Raw genomic sequence first — 26,418 nt, forward strand, 5'->3', positions numbered from 1 at the left:
CATTAGTCAGGCAAAATTTGAGGCTAAAGCTTAAAGTTGTCAAAGGCGAGACCGAAAAGTTCGAAGGATTTCCCTGAGATGAAAACACTTTTGCTGATGGTGTTTAATTCTTAATAATCACTGGCATCGAAAGCTGTTGTGAAATATTCGGTAAATAAAGGTTTGAAGTAGGGGAAGTCAAAAATTAAAATGTAAATTTTAACTTAATGGGTTTTAATAAGTCACACGCATGGGTTAAAGCCATAAAGAAAATCGCTCTCTAAGCTTTTCAAAAAATATATTTTTATTTGGCGAAAAGCGTTTAATTATATTTTTAAGCCGTCATTAGAAATACTATTTATTTTTAAATAATTTAAAATAAATGAATAATCCTTTTATTAATTTTTAATAATTTTGTAATGTTCTTTTGGCACAAAAAGTAAGATATTATTTTAATTTGAACCGCGTCTGCGTGAGAAACTTACTTTCGCAAGTTAGGCCAATGAAAATAAGGCTTTTCCTGCAAAGCTTTACAATTTGGGCACAAACTAGTTTTCGTCCAAGAAAAAGTACCTGTGGTAAAAAGCTCAACACTTTTTCAAGAACAACTACCAATTTTAATATTGTTTACCCAAAGAAATTCCAAATGTAACAAAAAGGTTTGTGTAAAATAGAATGTAAAGATAAAAATATATAACTATAAAATTCTACGCTGCGTTTAAAGATACCTTTTTTTAAAGTGCAGGTTTTCCAATGTAAAACTCGAATTTCCCAGGATTTTCAAGGTTTTGCCAGAAGGTTCTAAATATTTTTCCCATAATGTATCGCTAAAAATTAAAAACACACTTAAGTTTCAGTGTTATTTAGATTGGGTCTCACTTGCGTTCCCATTGTTTATTAGTTTTATTTAAGTATACATTTTACAAAAGTTTCAATAATATATATTGATTTAACTACGCTGACCATTTTAACTTACTGATCACATCAGTTGAAGGCAAAAAATTCTTGAGTGAGTTTTCATTGTTCTTTTTGTTTTTGTTTTGTTAATTTAAGTACATAAATATGTGGCTTTGACACCTGCTTACATCGGTTTTGTTTGTTTGTTTGCATAGAAAACTAAGTACAATAGACATTACAAAAATACACTTGACTATGTAAATTCACATACATATTAAAAACGAAAATAGAGTAACCCGACGAAGGCGCAACTGGCTTGAATATTTCCGCTTATCCTAATGAACATTTATCTGGTATTTGCTAATTTCTGGGATTTATTCATCTGGTAATTATTGTTTGTTTTGCTTTCTAGTTGATGCTTGTTCTAGCCATGAGGTAGAGCAATTTCTTTTTTCGACCGTCAGTGGCTTAAAGCTACCATTCAAGGTTCTATATTCCTAGGTTTATTTGTTTCGTTTGTTGTTTGGGGGCACACACACACATCCATTTGAGTTTCGTGGAGTTTCAAGTTTGACATTCGTGGATCTTAAACTAGGTTGGCGTCCTTGGCCATGCTATAGAAGGCCGACTTGGGATTGTCCAGGAGCTCCGTGGGCGAGGCGAACTCTGTGATCTGGCCCTTGTCCAGCACGATCACCTTGTCCGAGTCCAAGATAGTGTTCAAGCGATGGGCAATTGTCAGGACAGTGCAGTCCCTGAACTCCGTACGGATGGTTTTCTACAATAAATACATAAATAGTAAGTTTATAATGTAAATAATAAGTATAAAAGGTTACCCACCTGAATCAAATCATCTGTTTCCAGATCCACAGCGGCGGTGGCCTCGTCCAGCACCAGCACCTTGGTCTTACGCAGCAGGGCACGGGCCAGACAAACCAATTGACGCTGACCCACCGATAGATTCTCACCGCCCTCGGCAATCTCGTGGTTTAGGCCAGCGGCCAAGCTCTTAACAAAGGACTTCAGATGGGACAGCTCCAGGGCCTTCCAGATCTCGTCATCGGTCTTGATCTCGAAGGGATCTAGATTAACACGCAGAGAGCCAGAGAAGAGGACAGGATCCTGCGGGATAATAGTGAGGCGGGAGCGGAGCATGTGCAGGCCCATGGTGGCAATATCCACGCCATCGATGGAGATGCGACCACCGGCAGCTTCAATGATTCTGAAGGAATAATATAAGGATATTAAAAACAATATTTATTTAATTTCAAATTTTCTTACCTGAACAAAGCCAGCGTGAGACTGGATTTACCGGCTCCCGTGCGTCCCACGATGCCCACCTTCTCGCCACCCTTGATGTTGAAGCTAACGCCGCGCAGCACCAGATCCAGGCCCTCGCGATACCGCACCTGGAAGTTCTGGAACTCAACGCGTCCCTCCTCCGGCCAGTTCTTGGGCTTGCTCTTGTCCTGTTCCAGCTCCCAGGCAGCCTCCTGCTTGGTCTCACCATACTCCTTGATACGCTCCACGGACACAATGTTTGTCTCAATATCCGAAGTCATGCGCACCAGCCAGTTCAGCGTTTGGGTCACCTGGAGGGCATAGCTCACCGACAGACCCACCAAACCGGGATTGGTTTGACCACCGAGCACGGCAAAAAGCGAGGCAAACAGGATGATCAAATTGCCCACCATCTCCAGACGAATGGCCAGCCAACGGTTGGCAATCACAGATGGATATTTGCACACTTGGTTCTTATCCACCTTGGCATCGGATTCGTCGATAAAGCTGTAGAATAGAGAGAGATCGTATATAAAATATGCTATATCATAATAAAGGTTACAACTCACCGATTTCCCACGTTGTAAGCACGAATGGTCGAAGCTCCAGTGACGGTCTCACTGAAATGCGAGTAAATGGGGGATCGGGAAACGGACTCCAAACGCATCAGCTGCCGGGAAGTGGCCACGTAGAAACGCTGGGCAAAGTAGTACAGGAAGGCAATCGGCACGATCACCGTCAGGAAAATGGGCGTGGACATACTAATAACCACAATCGTAGCCAGAACCTAACCAATAGCAATAAACCAATATTAATAAAGATAATTCGGAGTACAGGAATCGATCTAAGGTGCGAAGAGATGCGGGGGTTAATAGGAAAAATATGATGAAGGGAAAATCATAATGAGTTTTTCTTGCCTTTCTTTTTTATTCTTTTGGATCGAACGCAACTACTTGATGAGAGGAAAAAGAAGGGTATTTAGGGTTAAGGCGCCGCCAATTGGGGGAATGTTAAACTGGGTTAGTCATGGGATATATGCACATGTCTTTTTAGGGGGGGGGAGGGTTACTTCCGATGCTTTTGTGTAGACTTTTTTGTAGCAATTTGAAGACGGTTCCTAAAGTGCCTAATGCAAGGGACAATTACCTCGTACGCACACCAAATGCAATCGTTAATGACTTGCGGCATTTTCTGGTCAACCGACTCGATGTCTTTCGAGAATCGGGACAACATGCGACCCACTGGCGTCGTATCGAACATGGACATGGGTGCCCTGAGCACGTTCTTGAGGAGCAGCGAGTGCAGCACTATGGCGGCATGCAAGCTGCCCAGCGCCGGTGCCAGGTCCGAAACGAATGACGAGATACCTGCGATTATGCAATTCGGTACGAATGGTGGATTAAAAATCGAACTCGATATTGGATACTAAAAATCCAAATCGAAATAGGCGCTCGAGAGAGGGTTCTTCGAGTAGGAAAATCGTTTTAGAGATGGCCCAGTCAAATCCGTAGCTTGATTCGGAAATAACTTACACTCAAGGCTGAATATTTAGGTCAAAAATAATTAATACATTTTTGAAACAAAATAGATTTGGAAAAAGCAAATTAATTAATAACATATTTAATGTTTCTTCTTTTTTATCACTGATTTAAAGCTTTAATTATTTAATTTTATATTTATATATTTAATGTTCTTTTTTATAACTGTTTCAAAACTTTAAGCAATAACTAGTTGATCAACAAGTGTGAAAAATAATTTAATAATATTGCAATAACTTTTTAAGTATGTCTTTTTTACATAAAAATTCTTGACTAAAAATTCAGCTTTTTTACTAGTGTTCAGGCTCTCTAGCTGCGATTTCCAAATATAAAAGGGAAGACAGACAGCCACAGGAAAAAGAATCTTAAATTATGGAATTAGAGTTGAACGAGACACAACATGCGCCCGCCCTGTAAAGTCCTTAAAATATTTACAAACTACTTTCTAGAAATGTTTACGGAATGCCAAAAAGAATCCCTCAAATTGCTACAAGCTGGGAGTTTATACAATGTGAAATTTGTATCTTATTGTGTTAGTTGCGATTAGTTTGAAAACAATTATTCGTTTTAATTTGTTGCTTTGATTGTTAGTCACAGCGCACGTACCCGAAACACTTGCGAGTTAAAGACGCGTATTAGTTCTGGCAGGACCAAATCCAACTTGTATATATCGTTGGCCAGGCGATCGAGTATACGTGCCCGGGGCTGAATGTCGAAAAAGGATTGAGGGGCGCGCATAATGCGACTCAACAGGAAAATAAACATTTTCCGGGCCCCAATCAAGGCGCCTAGGTAAACTATAATCACGCTGCCTATATAGGTGAAGACTTGGGATTTCGAAGGAAATATATGCTTATCAATGGTGGACGGTACTCTTAAAAAAATTTTATAATTTTATGTGGGACAGGAGTTAGGAAACAAACTAAATTTAGAGGGTTAGATAATGGTTTTTTTTAGTTACAATACAAAGAAAGACTTTTACAAAGGAGTAACCTCTAAGAGGTAAAAACCTAACAAACCTAAAAATATTTTAAAAACTGAATGACAAAGAGGGACTTTTACAAAGGAGTAACCTCTAAAAGGTAAGCACCTAACAAATCTAAAAATATTTTAAAAACTGATTTGAAATTTAGTTCAATTTAAAATATTTTCAATCACATGCCAAACGCTGAATCACTTCTGATTCTTTTTTTATAAATATGAATAAATAAACTCGACTTTAAATAAAAACTTTCTCATTAACTTCACTAAAAGTTCATCTACTCAAGAGATTACCTGAAATGCTGTGCTCAAGACCATTCTTATATTAATCGGCATTATAAGGTCCAAACAGTTGATATCGTTCGAACAGCGATCCAAGAGGCGACCCTTCGGCGTTATATCGAAAAACTCAGAGGGGCAATGCATGATATTGTTAAAGAGTCGATGGAATACTCTCGATGAGGCGTGTAGGGTGGCTGTGAAAAGGGATATGGCGGCGCCGTAATTGCAAAGGCCTAACACGATTCAATGGGTTGTTCATCAGAGAAAAAAGAGAGAGATCGAATGAGAGATAAAGAGATATATCGAATGTTAGAGATTTATGTATATGAATGGGACAGAACTCTCTATCCAGAAAGTTCTGCAGGTACAAACCGTAGTAACTCTTTAAAGGCTACAAATCAAAAATTTGATCACAATAATAATGATAATTATAACAATAATAGGGAGAGAAAAAATACTGAAAAAAAAATTGGGTGGTGGGGAGATCAAATATGCAAATACCATAAAGATAAAGGTCATAAAGGAGTCCATGGTGGCGGGCAACTCTTCGTCGATAACATCCATATCGCCGCTAAAACTGTTCAAGAGTCGCCCGATCGGCGTTATGTCGAAGAATCGGCAAACGGAGCCACGGATCACGATGCGCAGCAGATCGTTGTGGATGACCTTGGCCGCATGGAAGCCGCCCACGTAGACGATCACCACAGCGAAGTAGGCTAGCACACCTGGTGTCAATCGGAAAGGGTGGTAAGAGCGGAACACAGGTGTGCCAAAGGACACTCGGTCAATATATATATGTGTGTGTGTGTGGATGGGGAAACTATTTGCGATGAGGCGATTCTCCTACATTATCGTCTATCCAACGAAGCGTAATGGCAGCGCTCCCACTGATAACCAAAGTCTTAAAGTTAGGGGCTCCGAGACCAGTATATCGTCAGAGTGTTTTACCATAGCCCCCAATTAGGATTGGGCTTAAACTAGGAATGTTTTTAGAGTTCCCCTTTCGGGCTTTCGCACACAAAAAACTCGCACATAAAAATTAAAGGCGACTTCTAATGACTCTCTTTACCAAGTAAAAGTGTTCTTTTGATCCAAAAAAAAATAAGAAAGGCAATAAATGATTGAAGCTTGTTGGGAATGTAGACTCTATTAAAAGCTGGGAAAGCTTTTTTTATGGATTAAAATTAATGTTAGGCTAATTAGTTAAGGTTAATAAAATGTCTAATGCTTTTGAAAAAGTTTAGAGTTTTAAAGGACAAAATAATAGTAAGATGCGTAACTCCAGGTTATCTTGAATTTTTGTTTTTAAAATCTGATAGAGCATTACATCTTACTGTTATATTGTCTTTGGATATACTAGATAAACGCTGAAATTTGTGAAAATTAGAAGTAAAGAAGATGTTTAACATACAGTTATTTTTAACTGCAAATTAAGTGGTTTATATAAAATGAATTTAGTGTATTTTTAAAGGCAAATAAAAGGAAATCTGTGTGTATAAAATGATTTTAATGGGTTTATTACTTGCTAGGGTGTCAACATGAAGGAAATTGAGAGGTTAAGGATAGGGATTTAGGAAATTTTATGTATAACGAAGCCAGATTAAGGGTTTTAGGTTCAACTAGGAAGTGATTTAGATTAGGGTGTCTTGGGAGGATATCTGAACAGTGGTTAGTAACAGGGCAAGGCTTTAGGCAACCCCCAGCTCCATCAGCGGGCAGCGGGAATATGGAAAAGGTTAAGACAAAATCTTTACCGCGAAACACGTGTTCAACAACTGAACAATTATTGAGGGCAGTACGCCGTCAACCGTGTCGATATCCTTTGAGTAGCGACTCAAAATGCGACCTATCGGCGTCGTATCGAACAGTTCCATGGGCCACCTAAGCCCTTTGTTTAGCAGTTTGTTGAATACATCTATAGAGCTGTGAAGGCATCCAAGGGCCAAGGCCAGACCCGACAAATACTTAGCCAAAACTGCATGGAATGTAAATGGGATTTTTAGGTTCTCTGAAGTTTACCGTTGAGGAGAATTACAAATGAAACTAACTTTCTAAAAAACAAAAAATTTAACTCATCATGCCGCTAATATTGTGTTTGTGTAAGCCCCCAAGAGAGGTTAGTGTTTGTATATACATATATTTTTACACAACATTGAACGTTGGAGTTAGTGCCAAATTGGATTACTTTTTTTTTCATTTCTGCAAACGTGCAAAATATTAGCGAGGGACTACTTTAGGAAAGTTTTCTTTTGCGGTGGTTTGCCAATTTGAGAAATGTAAGAAATAGCTTAGTCTGCAGGAAGATTACAAGGTAAGTGTCTTTACTGTCCGCTGAATATTCTGTAGTATTTATTTTAAGAAACCCCCAAATTGCCTGACGCTTTAAGCCTTGTCTTGATGTAAAATTAGTTTGAGATTCTGATTCTTGATATAGGTGCTCAAAGTGCAAGGTATAGAGTATATCATAGTTACAAGTCAGTGGAGATATTTAACATCTTTTCTTTATGTTAAAATAAAACCATTTGTAATATTTTTGCTGTATCTTTGTAATCTCTTGACCCCACTGACTTTTAGCTTTGACTTTTAACTCCGTTTGGTTGGACAATTACCGCAAAGGCTTGACTGATCACCATGCGCCACAACATGGGCAGGACATTGTCTATGGTATCAACATCCTTGGCAAACCGATTGACTACGCGACCAATGGGCGTGGTATCAAATAGTTCCATGGGCCAGCGGAAAACGTAGTATAGAAGCGTCTCGTGCAGGATCTTGGAGCAATAGATGCAGCCAAGAGCCAGCGTGAGCGAACAAAGAAAGTATGCGGTAACTGAAAATGCAATCATTTAATTTTTATATTACCTTTTTTTTATATAAAACTACTAAACTTAAGAAAGAGTGGACAAAAGACTAATACGTGTGACTTATTGCCTAAATACTCAGCTACCGATTGTGACTAGGGTTCGTTTTGTAAAACCTTTACACTCCTTAGGAAAATATTTTCTTACAGACACACTTCTCTGTTACACTTCTAGTTAAATCCTCTATTTTATCCCAACCCCTCAAGTCTTCTCTGGCCATTAAATATAATGAAGAATTACCGCAAAGGCCTGACTGATCACCACGCGCCACAACATGGGCAGGACATTGTCTATGGTATCAACATCTTTGGCAAAACGATTGACAACGCGACCAATGGGCGTGGTGTCGAAGAGCTCCATGGGCCAGCGGAAGACGTAGTAGAGCAGCGTCTCGTGCAGGAGCTTGGAGCAGTAAATGCAGCCAAGAGCCAGCGCGAGCGAACAGACAAAGTACGAAAGAACTGGAATTTTAAAATAATTTGTAAATATGTTCTACTTCGCAAAATACGAGAGAAGGTATGGAGGCAAAGCGTGGACAACACAGGACCTATCATTTTGGCGACAAAAAAAAGGGAAACCTACTCAGCCAGGGTCTGGTATTCAATGGGAATTTAGGGAGCCCTAAATGATTTTCTCTAGGATAATTACCACAAACAATTGCAAAACTCCAAACCGCAAATTGAGTGGCAGGGTATTGTCGATGGTGTCGATGTCCTTGGAAAAGCGATTCACAATGCGGCCGAGCGGCGTGATATCGAACATTTCCATCGGCCAACGCATCGTGGCCAGGAGGAGGACGTTGTGCATATACCGAGCGCTGTAGACACAGCCCAGGGAAAGGATCAGGGTGGACACATAACCGGCAATTACTTCAAAAGGGAGCGAAGATAGACACGGATATATCAATTAGTAATCCGATACCGCCACAAAAACCTCTTGCCCCACCGACGATGCATTTATTTTTTAGCCGGAATTTCATTTTCACTTTGCATAAATTATATGTTTTCTTTTGATAAATAGACAATTAAATAACCAATTAACCCATTTTTGTTTAAGTGAAAAGGAGATTTCGCCTTAACTATTATTTTTGTTTAGTAAGGAAACTAGTAGGGAATTTGTTTTGGATGCAAGATGAACCAGGCCATGATATATATATAGAGTGATATAATTTGATTCCCTAATGCCGTGCTTGGGTTAATTTAGTTTATAGCATATGCCATTGCATCTCCAAAATCGATCCGAACCCAAATCAATTACCATGAATGCCTGCATCAGGACGACACGGATGTTTAATGGCAGGATAATATCTATTGTATCGACATCTTTCGAAAATCGATTGACAATGCGTCCCAGGGGTGTTGTGTCGAAGAGTTCCATTGGCCAGCGGAGATTGAAGTACAGGAGCGTATTATGTAACACCCGTGAGCACTCGAGACAACCCAATGAGATGGCGAGTGATGAGAAGAAGTTCGTGGCGACTAAAAATTATGCAATCGGTTGTGTTGCCGGTAATAGCGATTATTGGTCGATAATTGTTGTTTTTTTTTTTTATTCGTTTGTTGTTTGTTTTGTGGATTGAAGGTGGAGGATTAAAGTTTACAGAACGTAAAATAAAATTGGGCAAAGTAACACATTTACGCACACACACATACACACACAAAAGGAGAACTGTTAGTAACGTAAGATTAATAAATTGTTCCATTTAACGATAACATCGATGATAATCGATAACGCTATCTAGAACATTTTTTGTCTACGAAAATCTACTGTGTAATATTAATAGTTCTTATTAATATCGAAAGCCTTTTGTGTTCTTGTGTTTAAGCGTGCAGGAATATAAAATATTCTTAGTTTTAAATGTGTACGTGTTTTTAGCTTTGTTTTTCATTGCGTGTGCTTTGTAAGCCAAATTTTGTGGGGGTTAATTCGTTATATAAGGCTGAGAATAGGGATGTAAATCAATAATTAAAATGCCATAAATTTCGATACATCAAATTAATAAATATCGAAAAATATCGATTTTACGTTAAAATATCGATATTGTCGAAAAATCTTCGATATTTCATTTATTTGAATATTTTGTCAAATATATTGGTCTACCATCCCTAGCTAAGACTAATTAAAAACCGCCTACTGAAAGCTGAGCAGCATGTGTCCTCTCGGCGCCAAAGTTAGAAGCAATCAAATAAGCAAAAAACATAAATAATAACCCCTTAAACCGCACACAAATGGAAGCATAAAACATATTAAATTATACAAAAAGATGGTATCAATGGAACAATAAAAAAGCTATTAAAATATGACGTATTGAATTGAACATTAAAAAACAGGTTGAAATTTATGTGATTTTTGTGCTAATATGCACAATTAATATACCAGATTGTAGCTTATTAAATGTGAAATTGTTATGCATTAATACCATCCTTTTTTTAAGCTTATATTAAAATATTGAACAAATAAAAACACATTAACCAAAACCAAAGGCTTTAAATTAAAAAGAAAGCATGCAATACATAAAAACAACTTAAACTAAATCAACAAAATGGACAAAACGAACATGAAACAAGTAAAACTTCAAACGAAGAATATCAAAATTAAATCGAATCACAATGGACTCACCTTGACCAAAGCCGAAGGCACCGTAAACACCCAGATACATGTCCCTGAGGCCAGTGTCGTTGGCAACTCTGTCATCATTGGACCATTTGGTGAGCCACAGATTCGAGCCGATTTGGAATGCTTGGAAAACGAAGTTCAGGATAAGCGTGGCCAGCGATAGGAAAATGCCAACACTCTTGATGTAGTGCTTGTACACGGCAAACTGCACGCCGCCAGTCTGTGACTTCTCCGTTTCAATCAGCTTGCCCTCGACCTCTTGCTTCTTTTTCAGGGAGGCGGCAGAGGCCACCGAGTCGTGGGAACTCTGTCGTTTTACCCGCCTGCGAAGGCTACCATTTCCTCCACCCATCAAACTGTCAGCGGAGGTTACGGAACTGGGAAATACAAATTAAATGTTATAAATATTTTTTTTAATTAGTTATTTTTTTATGTTTGACTTACATGGAATCGGACAAGCTTTCCGTGCGAGCCAACTTAATGGCTTTCTCGACACTGCCTAGCAATTCAGGGACATCACCGGTGCTGGAGATCTGGCGCTTGATTTGGTTAAGCTCCTCCTCCTCTTCATTGCCCTCCTGCAGATGCTGGATGATGAAGTCGGCAAAAGCGCCCTTGTTCTTAACCAACTGATCAAAGGTGCCGCTTTCGCTGATCTCGCCCATTTTCATCACATAGATGCTGTCCACCTGGGGCAAGAAGGTGACGCCGTGGGTGACAAGGATGCGTGACTTGCGGGCGAGCACGCCCTTGGGTCCGATCACCTCCTCGAAAATGTGCTTGCCCACATGAGCGTCGACGGCGCTGAGTGGATCGTCCAGCAGATAGAGATCGGCATCGCTGTACACGGCACGGGCCAGGGAGATGCGCTGTTTCTGGCCACCTGAGAGATTAATGCCCTTCTCACCGATTTCCGTTTGATCTCCCGCCGACAGAATGTCGATATCGGCACGCAGGGCGCAGGCATCGATGACCTTGTTGTAGCGTTTCCGGTCGTAAGGCTGCCCAAAGAGGATGTTGTCCCGCACCGTCGCATTCTGGATCCACGCCTGCTGGGGCACATAGGCCAGCTTGCCCACCGTGTTGACATGGCCAGCAAGTTTCTCCATTTCGCCTAGGAAGGCCTGGACAACCGACGATTTGCCGGAGCCCACGGTGCCCACAAGGGCCACCAAGCTGCTCTTGCGCACTTCAATGTTGATGTTACGCAGAGTGATCTCGTCGCCCCAGGAGAATTCGCCATTTTCAATGGTCATAGGATGGGCTGGGATATAATGAAATCCATAGTTTATATAAATTATTATAAATAAATGGTGTTTCTTACGTTTGGACGGATCATGGTGAACGCTGTTAGGGTCCAGTTCCTCACTGTTCAGGAACTTGTTTATACGATTCACAGAAACTTGCGTCTATAGCGCACATGAAAATGGGGAAAACGATTAATATACTTTGCACAATAAACTAGTTTTTAAACACAGAGTATAAGTTAGTAGGTCTTGGGAAAAGGGGAGGTATGAGAGGGAACAAGATGGTCATGAAATCTCTCAATCCAAATTGCAATGAATGAAAAATATCCTCGGAGTCTGCCGAGGGCTTTAACGCCCCTGCAGAACGGCGAGAGAATTTTAGGGGAAACTTTAATAAATTAAAAACATTTTAAAAATTAAATGTAATAATTTTTCTAAGTGAAAAGATGCAAATTGCTAAATTTATTATTATTAAAAGTAAAAATATCTTCAAAAGCGACCCATATATGTGGCTCAAAAACCCCACAAATAAAATCCCTTGAATATTTTAATCAATACCCAAAACCCACTACTCACTTTCCAAGCAGACAAACCTTCGTGACTTCATTAAAATCTATAATTAAAACCCCCCACTAAGGGCCCTCTGCAAGGGCATATTTAGAGAAAAGCCCAAACAAAGGGTTGCTATTGAAAAGGATGGAAGAAGAGAATCCCCACAACCAGATGCTTTAAATCGGAACTGGTTTGGTTCGGACAACTTTAATTCCCAGATGAATGAGACGATGCAAAATTTAAATTGAATAATAATGAAACCAAGAAATAAGGGATAGGGAAACTTTGGTTAAAGGGACATTTCTCGGCGTAAACTGTTTGCTAAAAAAGAATTCAAATTGAGTAAATAAACATAAATCACAATCACAAAACGGCACAAAATCACCGATCACAGTGGGGCCGGGGATCATAGCCCCACAGCCCCACTGTGATCAGACTTAAGTGGATAGAATTTTGGTATTGCAATCGGGCGTAACTTACTTGTACCAGGTTGGTGATCAGCATGGGCAACATTGTTAACGGAAAACGTAGGATGTTGAATAATGATAATGAGACAAAGGTTTTTGTGGCATCAAGCACGTTATTTTCATCGATTAGAACGTAAGTGGCGAATGTAACTAATGAAACCTACAAAAAATAATACACAATATGGTTTAAGGCGTTGCTAAAAATGGTTGCATTTCTTGATCCTTTCGTTTTTGTGTTGGCAGGAATTATGGAATTAGGAGAGGCAGTGATGCACCATAGCCGAAGAGTTGGAGGAGATTCCGTCATCATCATCAACATATCGTTGATGCAGCCAGCCGCTTCCTAAAATACCTCGGCTATGTCAACACTCAGCATAGGCAAGACGGTCAGCGGAATTTTCATGATGTCGAAGAGGGCGAGTGAGACGAACACCTTCTCGACGCTCAGCTGATTCGCCTCGCTGACCAAGACGTAAGTTGCGAACGTGACCAGGGAAACCTTTTTGTAATTGTTCGAACACGAAGGAGCACACACATATTTGCCAGATTAGTCCACTTTCCATATTGGGTTCCACAACTCAATCATCATCATTATCCCCAGTTGGCTGTAAAGAGATTCTCGGAGGACTCAGAGCCCTGCGGGGCTGGCATATCTTACCAGGAAGGGGGCGCAGGACCAGAGGAACGATGTTCCGGCATTCAGATAAGCGGTGGATCTCAGCGTCGCAATTTCCTTGTCACGGATGTCCAGGACTTGCTTCTCGAAGCTCGGCTCCCAGGCGTACAGTTTCAGGACCTTTTGGGGGAATAAAAAAAAATATAAATACATTACAAAACCAAAAACTCTGCATCTAAAAACCCATAAGTATTGACTTGAGGTTTTAGAGATTAGACAAAAAACAAGAAAGGAAGCTAACTTCGGCACGCCGAAGTTTGTATACCCTTGCAGATATTATTTCATTACATTTTACCTATACTTATTATGTTTAGAGTTTGACAGTTACAGTTTTACATTCCCAGTTTTACATTTTCTCTACATCTACCGATCGGTTTATATGGCAGCTATATGATATAGTTGTCCGATTTTCATAAAATTTATACCAAAATTCGGAACTAATAAAATAAGCTTATATCTCAGAGTAGATAAAAATAGGTTTAAAAACAACGAAGTTATAATTTTTTTGTTTCTATTAATTTCCCTATCGTTCCTATGGCAGCTATAAGATATAGTCGTCCGATTTTCATGAAATTTTTACCGAAATTTTGAAATAATATAAAATGGCCATATCTGAAAAATAGTGCAAAAATGTTGATAAACAGCAAAGTTAAAATTTTTTTTCTAAAAATTTATCGATCATTTGTATGGGAGCTATATGATATAGTCGTCCAATCCGGCCCGTTCCGACATATATAGCAGTGAGAGTATATAGAAGACTATATGCAAAGTTTCATTCAGATAGCTTTAAAACTGAGGGACTAGTTTGCGTAGAAACGGACAGACGGACGGACAGACGGACAGACGGACAGACGGACATGGCTAGATCGACTCGGCTGTTGATGCTGATCAAGAATATATATACTTTATAGGGTCGGAAACGTCTCCTTCACTGCGTTGCAAACTTCTGACTGAAATTATAATACCCTGCAAGGGTATAATAAAGAATGCATGAAAATCGATAATTATAGGACAGGTTTCCCTTGCACCTTGAGGTACACTGCCGTTCAAGTGCTCATTAAGAAGGATTACTTGCAAAACCCGACTCTAAAGTCCATCCTCCTCCCAAAAAAAACACATTCCTAATCCCCGAAAACTCACCTTAATGCCACTCAAGACTTCGTTCATCAGCTTAACACGCTCATCCTTGTACTTCATCTGCCTGATCTGATAGGTCTTGATGCGACTGGCAATCACTCCGTTCACGGGGATCAGGATAATCATCACAGCCAGACCCGCCAGCACAGAGGGTCCCAGTTGTTGCCAAAGGAAGAATAGTGCCAAACCGATCTGCAGCGGCGCCGACCAGATCATGTTCAGGTAGGTGGTCAGCTCCATGAACCGCTGGGCATCCACGGCCATCAGGTTGACGATCTCGCCGACGGTCGACTCCTTTTTGGTGGAGTTTGAAATACGCAGGGCCTTGCGGTAGATGGCATTGATCAGGGCAGTCCTAATTCTCAGGCCCACAATAAACATGCGGTGGAAGTACTGGCCTAAAATAAAGGTCTGGGCAGCGGCCAAGATAAACAGCAGGACGGAATACATAATGCCCTTCCACTCGGGCTGTGGATCCTTCTCCTGATCCGATACGAAGCCGATGATCAAACTCAAAACCTGGGGCTGGGCGAAGGTCAAAACATCGGTGAAGAGCTTCATCAGGGCGCCGAACATAAAGACGCCGCCGAAGGACTTGTAAATGGGCGGCATAATGCTGGCCATGCCCTTCTTGCGGCCATTCTTCTCGCCGTGCGGATTCTCAAAGGTCACGTGGCCGTTGCTGAACTGAGCCTTTGGCTCCACGCGGGTCTTGCTCCTGTAGTTCTTGCGCACGTTCTGGTTCCAATGATGGGCAAAAATGGGCATCACCTCGGAACAGCTGTCCTGCGGCCGCAGATCCCACAGATCCTTCTCCTCCAGAGGGTTGCGGTAGCCCTTGAGGGCCATCTTATCGAACCACTGGTATGTGATCCTCGAGAGGAAACTGGCCGAGAGCTCGGGAATCTCGTTCTCACCGCGCTGGTACTTGGTCTGTCGCGGCAGTCCATCGGCAAAGCAGTTGAGGATCAGCATAAGGCACGAGAAGGTGAAGAAGATGAAGAAGCTAGCGAACTGGTACTCCTCCCAGGAGAAATCCTGCTCAGTGGCCTCCTCGGAACTCAAGATCTTTCCGCGCTCCGTATCCAAGCGAACTTCCGTGCGGCAGCGCGGAATTGAAAGCACGACGAGCAGGAACCAGAACAGGAACTGACAGCCCGTGGTCTGGACACCGTACTTCCGGTTCAGCGGGATGAACAAGAAGAGCAGCAGGAAGGTGGCAAACTTAATGATCGGACCCCACACATCCAGGTCGTACAAGGGCAACTGACTGTCGCCGCCCTTCTTGATCAGTGCCATAATTAAATCCAAGGCCGTGATGACCAGCAGGCCCACATTGACCAGGGCCTTGGACACGTTCAGCTTGTTCCAGGGTATATTCCTGTCCAGACTCGCCTTCAAGTAGTAGAAATCGAAGGCCACGAACAGCCAGTAGAAGGCGCAGGGCGTCCATACCAAAACCGTTTGTTCAAAGCACGGCGTAAAGTCGGGGTCGTTGGTAAACCATGTCTCCGTTGAGTTCTGTTTGGTGAAAGAAATCATTGAAAAACCATTTATAATTATAGGGATTCCTATTGAGCGATGGATGCACTCACCCAGAACGTGGAGCCACAGAATCTGTCCATCGGCGAATTTGTGTCCTCCGCCATGGTCAGTCGTCGTCTTCCTTGTTGCCCTATCCACGTGCACTCCTATTTCTTGGGTTATATCTGGGGATGTGGTAACTGTAAAGCGGCGGAAAAACAACGGATTATCAATACTGTCTGCCAGCCAGCTGTTTCGTTCCCAACGCGGGGGCAGCAACAACAAAACCAGCCGCAAATTCTAATTATTGGTATTGGTATTTTGTAGTATTTTGTATGGCACAGTGGGTATGGTATGAGATGAATGTTCAGTAGTTTGAGTCATTTTAATTAATTTAACATTCCAAATTTACTTGACTTTAAACTTTGTCAAGATTGTACAATTTAAATTTATCAATTTATATTCAAGTGTTTTTAAATATACTTTATATTTCGCCTATGTTATCCACTGTACCACCTGATTAGTCTTTGGTATTTTCTCGGTATTGTTTGGTTTAACAAGGCTTTCCATGCGCGGTCATACTATTACAGCCCTTTCTCAATTGAAGCAAGTTGGCAGTCCCGTTTTAGATTGTCAGAAATTTGCGACATTTTTACCGAACGTGAAAAGAATTGTTAATATTCGTTTTAACTGGTGACTAGTTTCTGATACCTTAAGCGCAATGGCTCGTCGCTCAAATTTCATCGAGGGCAACGACAACTTTCGCGAGCAGAACCTGCGTTTTGTGCGGGTAAGCGAAGCACCACCGCCAAGAAGAGGAAGAGCACATTCCACAGAAAACTAAAAATGTTGTATTTATTAACGCAGAACGAGTTCGAGGACAACATCAACCAGTTCTTCGGCGGTGCTAATCCGGGCGGAGGCAGCAGCCAGCAGAAGCCACCGCCGCGGGACTCGCTAATTGTGCAGCCAACGCCAGGTGAGTGTAGGCCGTCACCATAACCGGAATTTGCACACAGAACAAAAAAGTACGGCGGAGCCGGCAGCGCGGAGAATCCGCCAGAGAATTTAGCCGGCCAGGCATGACGCGGCTATCACTTTGTATGTTCAGCCGGCTGCACCAGCTCGCGCCGCTAATCTCTGCGAGTGCGGAACCATGTCGTCCCAGATTAAAATCTCACGTCGCTATCGATTGCGCTTAAGGACGCACGGTACAGTGAACCGGCGATAAGGCGGACACACAAAAGTGAACACGCGATAAGACGGGATGGAAAAAAGATTAACCCTCTTGTGTCCAGGGTTAATTATGAGGGAGACGCGGAACTACTACCAATGAAAACCCCAACAGTGAATTCGCGATATAATGAATTTTCTTACTTCTCTTAAACCTTAAATGCCTAGTATAGTTTTCGCACAGATTGCTCAAATTTAATAAATTAAATTTTTTACTTTCACTTTTATAACAAAGACAAAGAATATTTAATATTAAAAAAGTTTTGTTTACTTTATACACAGACTTTTTAAAAAAGAACTCATTTCAAAAAATTTTCTAACCTTTTTCTAATTCTTCAAAATTTAAATAATTAAAATTACCAGGCATTTAAGGGTTAAGATCCCCTTTTAGTTTAGTTTCTAATCTTGTTCGTTATTGTGTGCTATGCTCCGATAAGTGTTTACATGTCCAGGGCCACGTCGCGGAAGGTCCCCTCATCATCATCAGCGCGCACCCACTTGAAGATATTAGTTTATTGTCTAACCTGACCAACGGCGACGACAATTCACTGTCAATGACAAATGTGCACCGAAAACAAGTTTTTCCCACCGCGGAGAACCAAACTAAACTTGACAATAAATAAAAGGAGAACACACGATGAGAAAGACAAACTCGGCGCAGCTAATCTTCAACAGAGCCGCAAATTTAGCTAAAGGCGTTGGGCTAGTCACATTTTATGGGCGCTAAAAACTTGTTTGCCCGTTTACGCGTGTGTTTTATGCATGCTTGCTGGCTGGCTTTAGATAAAATTCTAGCGCGGATGCACCGAAAACGGGTATTATTTTCAGCGAAACCTGTTGGCCAACAGCGAACGGCGAGCGATTATATAAGCACAACAAAACCCCCTAAGCAGCAGCAAACCTAACTGAAATTCCATGCAACAAATTTCCAAGTGTTTTTCACTCTCTTGAAAAATTTCTCTTTTGCATAAAAAGCGCCGAGTCACGATGAAATGCTAAGCGTAAACAAATCTCAACATTTCGCTATCGTCTCTTGACTCTCCGATAAATATGCCGGAAAAAGCATGCTGGAGAAGAGAAAACTCGGAGCCTTTTTTTCTCCGCTGTTTACTTTGGATTCCCAAAGAGCCGGCATAAATTGTTTATACAATTTTTGCAGCGAAAAACCAACAAACAAAACGGCGGAGAAGTGATTTATTTACACAGTATAGAGCACATATTTACGACACTTGACAGGGGACTGTCTTTATGAGTAAAGAAACCTGGAGATAAAGATTATTACACTTTCCTGAATCGGAGAGAAAACTTCAACAATTTAGCTTTTCTTTATCTGAAAGTTCCTTATCGTCACTATATATACACTGGACTCCAGTTTGTTGTTATTCTAATTCTGAATTGCAGTTTATAATCCTAATTACTCGCTCCTCTTATCGCGCAACAGTTGTTTGCTCTAGTTGCTGCTGCCTCTTTCTCAGGGCTGAGCTCTCATTATTATAATCACGATGGGCAGAAGCTGTCGAAGCTCTATGCAGGAGAGATACCAAATCTTTCAAGGCCCATATGACGTCAGCACTCACACAAAACCGGTGGTTACAGAGAAGCTCACAAAGCAATTAGTTGCTATCGACGTGTAATTTCATTTGAATGAAAAAAACGAAACCTTGCGCAATACAATTAAATATTTTTTTGTCAATTAAATAATCGCGCTACAAGCATGACAGAACATTAATAGTTATTATCAAACAGAACAGTTTTTCGATAATGATTCACACTTTGTGGTGGAGGAATGTTTGACGCGGGATTCTCTGGAACACATTCAGGAAATTTCACAATTTCAGGCGAAGCTACGAGACTTTCGCACCCACCATAAAACTATCCATATACATATACACCAATTTCACATAGATACCAACGCACACTCACACTATAGTTTCGCTTTGGCGGACAACAATAACATGGGACGGCGTCGGTGGTTTCGATGCGACTGAAAGTGTCACTTTATAATTACCTCGGCGTAGGAAAAAAGTCGCTGCGATTCGAACGGATCGCAACGGAGCGAAAAGAATCAAAGCGGACGGATGGAGGGCAGTAGGAATATAGCAGGAACGGCAGCAGCAGGAACAAAGCACTTAAATCCACGGACCACCGGCTCGTAACGAGCGAAAAAGGCAACTGAATTCGAGCCAAGCGCGGCGAACAAACTTATTTGTTTTGCCCTGTCAATCGGACACAAAACAGAAAATGAGATAATAGCCGCCGCAGAGAGGGAGAACAACCACAAAAACAACATTTAGAGAGGATTGCATGTGCCATAGATACTCTTTATTTTATTTTTCTGCTGCCGCTGATCAATTAAAAACTCAGACAATTGAGGCCCCCGGACTCACTTCTCGCGCGAAGCTCTCCCGCGGAGGGTTAAGACCTTGTTTGGACTGAATAAAGCTCCATATCACGTCCAGAGAGATAACACCACCATCGCTCTCTTCCACCTATTCGGACGAATGAGTAAAGTATGTGGGACTTTCCGACTCTGATGAAATTATTTTCGGCCGCGTGCCGAATACCGGCAAAGATTCAAGCAACAGTAGTTCCACACTCTTAAACTTTTTGTTGTCGCAAGAGCAAAAGTCGAAAGGAAAACTTATCAGCAGAATTGATAACGATAAAACCTCTGCCGCTGAGCAGCAGTGGCTGTTAGCCCCCCCCCCAAAAGAGTGTCATTTTATTGAGTGTTTGCTTGCGTATTCCTTTAGTTTTTGGTATAAGCATGACCATTATTATTAGTGTAGCTTTGCACACCTGTTTGGTGCTGGGATTGCCGAGAGTTCCTTAGTAGTTTATCAGTTTTTTATACTTTTTTTCTTCTATTTATTATATTTTAAATCAATGCAGTGGACGTTGGGAAATCGGAAACTTGCCTCCAAGGGCTGAGAATATTCTGGAAATTAAACGGATATTTCCTCTGTAAATATTCAAGATTCTATAAATAATATTTGATAGCATTGCTAATCTAATCGATTTCGCTGAATGTTTAAAATACATCAATATAATGTATTGATAGCAGCACCAAACATCAACATTAGCAGGGGTTTTTTATTACAGACTCCAAATGTATTACGATTTTATATAAGTTAACAAGTGTTGTTAAAAATATAAATACATTTTAAACAAGTTCCCAAGACATAAAATCGATTCATAAATCATTTCTTAAATATAAAAGATTAAGCTGGATTTGTTTACACATTTTTCGCGTTATATTAAATTTCATTTGATATAAAATTCTCCAATTCAAAATTAGTTAAAATTTCCATCGGCCACTGCATAATTTATACAATTTATATTAAGCCGGCGAACCCAGGATGATTTTCTGCGAGTTACTTAAATCTAACCCAAAATATGTGTCCGCTCTATTTTTACATATATAATTTCATGTGATTCCATGAAATATGAAGAAGCGCTGCTTTCCTCGGAGCCGAGCCGCAACCTCGAGCTGGACATTCGTCGACAGTTCATTCGCGAGCTGGGCGCCAGCCGGATGACTGCTCACGCCCTTGCAGTGCGTACCTTCAAGGTGAAGGACTTCAATCTGCGCTACTTCCAGCGCCAAAGATTCCGGCTCAGTGTCGAGTTGGGTGATAGTCGTCAGAACGTTGTGGATGCCGAGGTGCTCCGAGCCATCGGGGAAGCTGTGGAGAACAAGGAACCGGATCTTGATTCCCGCCCACGCACTCCGTCGCCACCAAGAAACATTGATTGGCATAACGCCAATCGGAATAATTCACCGGTGCGTAACAATGATCGATCCCGGCCAAGGAATCGTCAAGGACCTGGCGACTTTCGAGGCGTCAGGGACAACAATCGGGGATTTTTGGAGCAACAGGAACCGGAAAGGGAACGAGAGCCTTTCAATCGGAATGCCGGACCAAAAAATGGCCCAAACCATCAATATAATCGAAATCTGAACAGCGATAACCGAAATGCAAATCGCAATAATCGCAACACAAATCCACAACAAGAATTCCAGCGTAATGCAAATCCACACATGGAATTCAATCAAAATATACGACATGAAAATCGAGAAATGATTCGCAACAATCACACTCAGATGCATAATCGAAATCCAAACACACAGGAAAACGTACGCAATAATCGTAATACAAGCAACAATGAATTTAATAGAAGCGCTAATTGGCAAGAAATTATTCGAAATAACCGCAAGAACCAGAATATTAATCGAAATGTCAATTCCCAGGAATTTAATCGAAATCCTCAGGAGTTCAATCGTAATATGAATCCTCAGGAATTTAATCGTAATATGAATCCTCAGGGAAATCGTGATCTGCAATTAAACCCCAGGGAAATTCGTGGGCCACTATTAAATCAGCGTGAAATGCCACAAAATTTCAATAATCAGGGCGCAAATTCTCAGGGAAACCCCAATTTTCGTGCTCGACAATTGAACCCCCGAGAAATGCCGCAGAAGTTAAACAACCCACGATTCAACAACAACAATCAAGGGCCATACCATGAACCAGTTAATAATGATTTTATGGAAGCCGACATAGACGGAACTCCAATAATCGATGACAGCTTTCTTGAGTCCCACCCCAACCTGGGTGAATATGGTGGGCCTCCACAAATTGGTCGAAATTATCAGCGCATTGTCAATAATAATCAAATAACCATTTGTCGTCAAGATTGGATTGAAGCTAATAGAATCGATCTAAATAATCTCAATCGGCCAAATAATCGCAACCCTAATGACAACTTTCGTAGGCAGGGTTCTCTGCAGTTTGAAGATCAAGATGAAGTTTACAATGATGGCCCCAATATGGAGGATGATGATCACTTTCGTCGTCAGCATCATCACGGTGAAATTAGAAAACCAGGATTCCGAGGTCCAGAAGATCAAGGATTCCGAATCTTTTCCAACGATCGTAACTTTGAGGGCAACCAAGGAAACTTCAGAGATCAGTGCGACATTGATTCTAATTATCATGGACGTGGGCGTAACGATCGCAACGAACGCCGTCAATTTAATGATGATAACTATGAGAACGATCGCGAACGATCGAATGACTCTGTCAGATTCAGAGGCTCAAATCACCCCGATGTTTCACCGAAGCGTTTTCGACGTGGATCAGGTTCGGGAGATCGTTACCACCGCGATCATCATCCCCAACCTGTAAATCCCCATCAAAACCGATCGAATCAAGGCAGACATGCCCCAAATACCATACACACCACTACAAGTCAAGATCGAACAATGGACAGGATCAGTAATAGTTCTGGTCGAAACCCAAGAACAACTTCAAAGATCATTCAAGATCGCAATCCTGGCAGAAACACAAGTACTGGTGTGTCAAGAATAAATATAGACCGCAACTCCAGATCAACTTCATTAACAAATCAAAGTCGAAGCACATCTGGCCGCGAAAAACCTGGTCAAGTTCGCAGTGCACCCAGAAGTGTAAAGCCTGATGATGCTAATTTAAGAAAACCAACGCAAACAGGACAAAAGAATCGAGCAGGCGATCCACAAAGTAATCGTGTCTCGATCAAAACCAAACCAAACCGTTCGGCAACCGAAGCCAAAAACGTCAATTCCAGTGCAGCCAAGACTTCTACGTCCAATCAAGCCAGGAACAATGCGTCTTTGGAAAACACACGTGCTGGTAAGAATAAATAATAAAAAAATAAAAAAAAACAAACAAAAACGCAACTAAAAATGTAAAATTATTTGTAAAAAATTTTTAAAAAATGCATTTTTGAGTTGTGTATATGTAAATGGGAATTCAACTGATAAGTCATCATTTTGTCATTAAAATGGTTCTCAAAAAAACAAACTCAAGTATTCCATTAAATCATAAACAATAGAGCTGGAAATAAATCGATTAAAATCGATAATTTAATAATTAAAATTATATATTTTTATTCATCATAGATTTCTTATTTTAATGTTCTACACATTTTATTTATTGATATTTGCATTTTTTATATGACATGGTAATCCAATCGAATCCGAAATGCCAAATTCCATAAATTTCGGATTTATAAAATAAAAAAAATTAGACATATGTATATATAATACATCAACAATGTTTGTACTTAACTTTTCTACGAGTTCACTTACGCTTTGATTTTTTTCGATTAAATCGATTCTAAATTTTTTAATTTATCTATCGCCTAATTGAAAGAAATCGATTAATCGAAATAATTTTATGTCCAGCTCTTATAAACAAAAGACATCTTGAATAAAAGTTTCCAAGACCAGTTTGCATTCCTCAGCCTCCCAAAAATACCAACAAAATCTATTTAAACCCATTCCAAAATTTTGCAGGTCAAAAAAGGAAAGCAGAGTCCAAAGAGTCAGAGTCGAATCGTCCCTCAAAAGTGGATTACAAACGCAAAAAGCAAACCACCTTACAGAATGCCTTCATAATCGGGGGCTTTCGCCTGCCCTATATCAATAACAATGAACAAAAGCTACCACAAAGCGAGGACCAGTCCTATGCCGTGACCTTCTTCGAGCAGACACCGATATATAATACAAACATATATGCCATTGATGATGGCCAAATGGATGACCCCGATGAACAGGAGTCTGACGCCGAATCCCTTGACTCGAACCAATCTGGCTCAAAAGGAACAAAACTGAACTCAAAGAAAATAATACGCAACAAGCTAACTAAAGAGTGGATGGCTGTCTATCGGAAGAATAAATACAAAGACTGGTACGCTTGGTGGAAGGATTACAAGTGGTGCGGCATCGAGATCAACAAGGAGCTGGCCAAGCTAGGCGATCGCAACATGTGCAAACGATTCACTCCCAAGTATCCAACCGAGGAAATGATGGTCAGCGAGGTATTCAGATGCGGGCGCAATGGCCTTAAGAAGAATACGTTCAATTACTATCGCAATATGCGATCCATTTTTTTGTTAATGAACGAGACGTTCCTTAAGGCCCTGTCCGAGGAACAGAAGGAGCAACTGCAGGATCTGATTCGTTACATTCCAAATCATTTATGGCTTTATAAGATCCGCAGTATGGTTTACCTCTGGGAGAGGTACCATCGGATTCTCAAGAACCTAGACGAAAGCGAAATACACAAGGAAAATGAACTCAAAGCCATGGCGCGTCAGTGGAGGGATCCTTTATTCCATTGGCTGGCTAAGCAGGCCTTTGATGAACTCAAGGTGGGTTAAGATTAGGGATGAAAGAAAATATTGATATATAGAAAATTCATCGAAATGACGAAATCTTTTTTTCTTCCTTACTTGCAGGCAATCAGCGGAGTAGCCTGGCCTGAACACAGAGAACTCTATCACGGCCTAATTTAGACATTTTTTCTGACAAAAACTAAACGTGCAACAAATTGTCGTCATAAATTTAAATCTTACATATGTATTATAGTGTTTAAAAATAAAGCCGGTTTAGCTTCGCCCGAAATTTCATCTTCAGTTTTGATTTAATTTGATGAAACCTTTTTAATTAAAAACTCTAAACTATTTTCCACTTTGTTATCCCACCCCAACAGGTATCTGTGTGAAGAGCTTTAAGGTGAATAGCAACGAGAAGTTCTTCATTAACGTGTGCCAGGCACCGGAGGTCCCAGCACCCGAAGATGTAACCGAGGAGGAGCTGATTGAAATACTGGAGTCGCCCACTCCGGGCTCGTTCCGAGTGCCCATGAGTATTTCGGAGCCGCGGCACACCAAGGATCGTTCCGATAAAACCGTCGATGTCTGCGACATTGCCATCAATCCAAACTTCCTGGTGAAGATCCAGAAATCGCAGCTGTTTAACAACTTTTTCCTGCAAATTGTTGCCGAGGCCATGAGCGAGAAGTACAATATTCAAATTAACATGCAGAAGACCATCACCCTGAACAATCGCAAGTTCATCGGCACCTTGGTCTCCCATCGCGTACGCAACGATGATGTTAAGAGAGCTCAGCCAGGGTCAAGTGAAGCTCAGGCTGCTATTTCTAGCAAGGATCAGGGTGCTGGGACACCGGATAAATCTGGAAAACTTGTCCAGGAGATTAACGAAAAGGATGCGGCTGCAATTAGGAACACTTTTCGCTCGGCTGGCGGTGGCCAAGAATTGCAGTATAAGCTGCGGGCTCGAGTTCGCGAGGACACTGTTGATGAGATTCACGCCGAGATTTATCTACCCAATTGCGTAAGCTTTTTAATTACGCTTTCAATTAAACTTTTGTCTACAAATATTCTTTTCACGTTGCAGGTTTCCTCACAGGAGGTTAACTTGGATGTTGGTGAGGATCGCATCTTGGTGGAGTCTCAAAAGCATGGCTATGTCTTTGATAAATTCGTGAACTACCGTCTGCAGCAAGATCGGGCCCAGGCTTTGTTCGACAAGACCAGCAAGGTAACTAGGAAAACGCTGTACCATAGGGAATAGAAATTAGTTGTTTAATCATTTATTTTTCTTTCGTTTCAGATGCTGCAGATCCGCATTCCAGTATTTATCAACTAATAGCGGTTTTTAGGCTTGTGATTAGATGTTTAATAAAATTTTCCAATTGCCTGTGACTATTGAATAATTTATAATAAATTGCTGAAAGGCAGATTGAAATTACAAAATAAAATTCTAATGTTTTTATTACGCAAAAAGAAAAAGTTAAAATTTCGAAAAAGGATAGATAGATATCGAAATTCTGGACTAACAAAAAAGGGACATACCTCAAAGTAAATAAGAAATAATTGAAAAATGGCAAAGTTAAAATTCGAGAATAATAAAATAAGCTTATATCTCAGAGTAGATAAAAATACGTTGAAAAGCACCGAAGTTAAATTTTTTTTCCTATTAATTTCCTGATCGTTCCTATGGCACCTATAAGATATAGCCGTCCGATTTTCATAAAATTTTTACCAAAATTCTGGAATAATATAAAATGGCTATATCTAAAAAATGATGCAAAAATATTGAAAAACAGCCAAGTTATAATTTTATTTCTAAAAATTTATCGAACATTTGTATGGCAGCGATATGATATAGTCGTCCGATCCGTTCCGACATATATAGCAGTGAGAGTATATAGAAAACTATCTGCAAAGTTTCATTTAAATAGCTTCAAAAATGAGGGACTAATTTGCGTAGAAACGGACATAGCTAGATCGACG

The 26,418-nt window shown here is 40.7% G+C and overlaps 2 protein-coding genes across 13 annotated transcripts; one reads left to right on the forward strand and one right to left on the reverse strand.

Annotated features, from left to right (window-relative positions):
• Positions 1 to 830: 830 nt before the first annotated feature.
• MRP (Multidrug-Resistance like Protein 1) lies at positions 831 to 19,439 on the reverse strand. Of its 10 annotated transcripts, none has more exons than XM_017170183.3 (13): positions 19,280 to 19,439; positions 16,110 to 16,238; positions 14,518 to 16,035; positions 13,360 to 13,497; positions 12,715 to 12,861; positions 11,760 to 11,844; positions 10,880 to 11,699; positions 10,439 to 10,812; positions 3,304 to 3,524; positions 2,727 to 2,944; positions 2,158 to 2,664; positions 1,717 to 2,098; positions 831 to 1,654 (listed from the first exon to the last, which is right to left on the reverse strand). In XM_017170183.3, the coding sequence occupies exons 2-13, from the start codon at positions 16,161 to 16,163 to the stop codon at positions 1,463 to 1,465; spliced, it is 4,656 nt and encodes a 1,551-aa protein (XP_017025672.1). In that variant the 5' UTR covers positions 16,164 to 16,238; positions 19,280 to 19,439; the 3' UTR covers positions 831 to 1,462. The 10 variants fall into 10 exon arrangements, with proteins under 10 accessions (XP_017025672.1, XP_017025676.1, XP_041631913.1 ...); XM_017170187.3 differs by lacking the exon at positions 3,304 to 3,524 and adding an exon at positions 4,302 to 4,522; XM_041775979.2 differs by lacking the exon at positions 3,304 to 3,524 and adding an exon at positions 5,460 to 5,683.
• On the forward strand, positions 16,612 to 25,883 carry Pih1D1 (PIH1 domain containing 1). 3 transcript variants are annotated; one of them, XM_070289123.1, is made up of 6 exons: positions 16,612 to 16,828; positions 16,906 to 17,017; positions 20,724 to 22,946; positions 23,612 to 24,468; positions 24,556 to 24,638; positions 24,676 to 24,843. In XM_070289123.1, exons 1-5 carry the CDS (start codon positions 16,760 to 16,762, stop codon positions 24,610 to 24,612), a joined length of 3,318 nt encoding a protein of 1,105 aa, XP_070145224.1. In that variant the 5' UTR covers positions 16,612 to 16,759; the 3' UTR covers positions 24,613 to 24,638; positions 24,676 to 24,843. The 3 variants fall into 3 exon arrangements, with proteins under 3 accessions (XP_070145224.1, XP_017025685.1, XP_017025686.1); XM_017170196.3 differs by having other exon boundaries at positions 24,556 to 24,843; XM_017170197.3 differs by lacking the exons at positions 20,724 to 22,946; positions 23,612 to 24,468; positions 24,556 to 24,638 and adding exons at positions 25,520 to 25,663; positions 25,736 to 25,883 and having other exon boundaries at positions 16,634 to 16,828; positions 24,810 to 25,456.
• The last annotated feature ends 535 nt before the right edge of the window (positions 25,884 to 26,418 follow it).

The sequence above is a fragment of the Drosophila kikkawai genome, chromosome 2L (assembly GCF_030179895.1).
Source record: "Drosophila kikkawai strain 14028-0561.14 chromosome 2L, DkikHiC1v2, whole genome shotgun sequence".
Lineage (NCBI taxonomy): Eukaryota > Metazoa > Arthropoda > Insecta > Diptera > Drosophilidae > Drosophila > Drosophila kikkawai.

What these genes read in the sequence shown, in the direction of transcription:
- MRP (XM_041775979.2), bottom strand. Translation starts at nt 16,163, where the DNA reads ATGGCGGAGGACACAAATTCGCCGATGGACAGATTCTGTGGCTCCACG. An exon ending in GAAAGCTTGTCCGATTCCAT is followed by an intron (nt 10,813 to 10,879) that starts GTAAGTCAAACA and finishes TGTATTTCCCAG; the next exon opens with TTCCGTAACCTCCGCTGACA. An exon ending in TTATGACCTTTATCTTTATG is followed by an intron (nt 2,945 to 5,459) that starts GTATTTGCATAT and finishes GCTATTGGTTAG; the next exon opens with GTTCTGGCTACGATTGTGGT.
- Pih1D1 (XM_017170196.3), top strand. Translation starts at nt 16,760, where the DNA reads ATGGCTCGTCGCTCAAATTTCATCGAGGGCAACGACAACTTTCGCGAG. An exon ending in AATTGTGCAGCCAACGCCAG is followed by an intron (nt 17,018 to 20,723) that starts GTGAGTGTAGGC and finishes TGAAATATGAAG; the next exon opens with AAGCGCTGCTTTCCTCGGAG. An exon ending in TTTGGAAAACACACGTGCTG is followed by an intron (nt 22,947 to 23,611) that starts GTAAGAATAAAT and finishes AAAATTTTGCAG; the next exon opens with GTCAAAAAAGGAAAGCAGAG.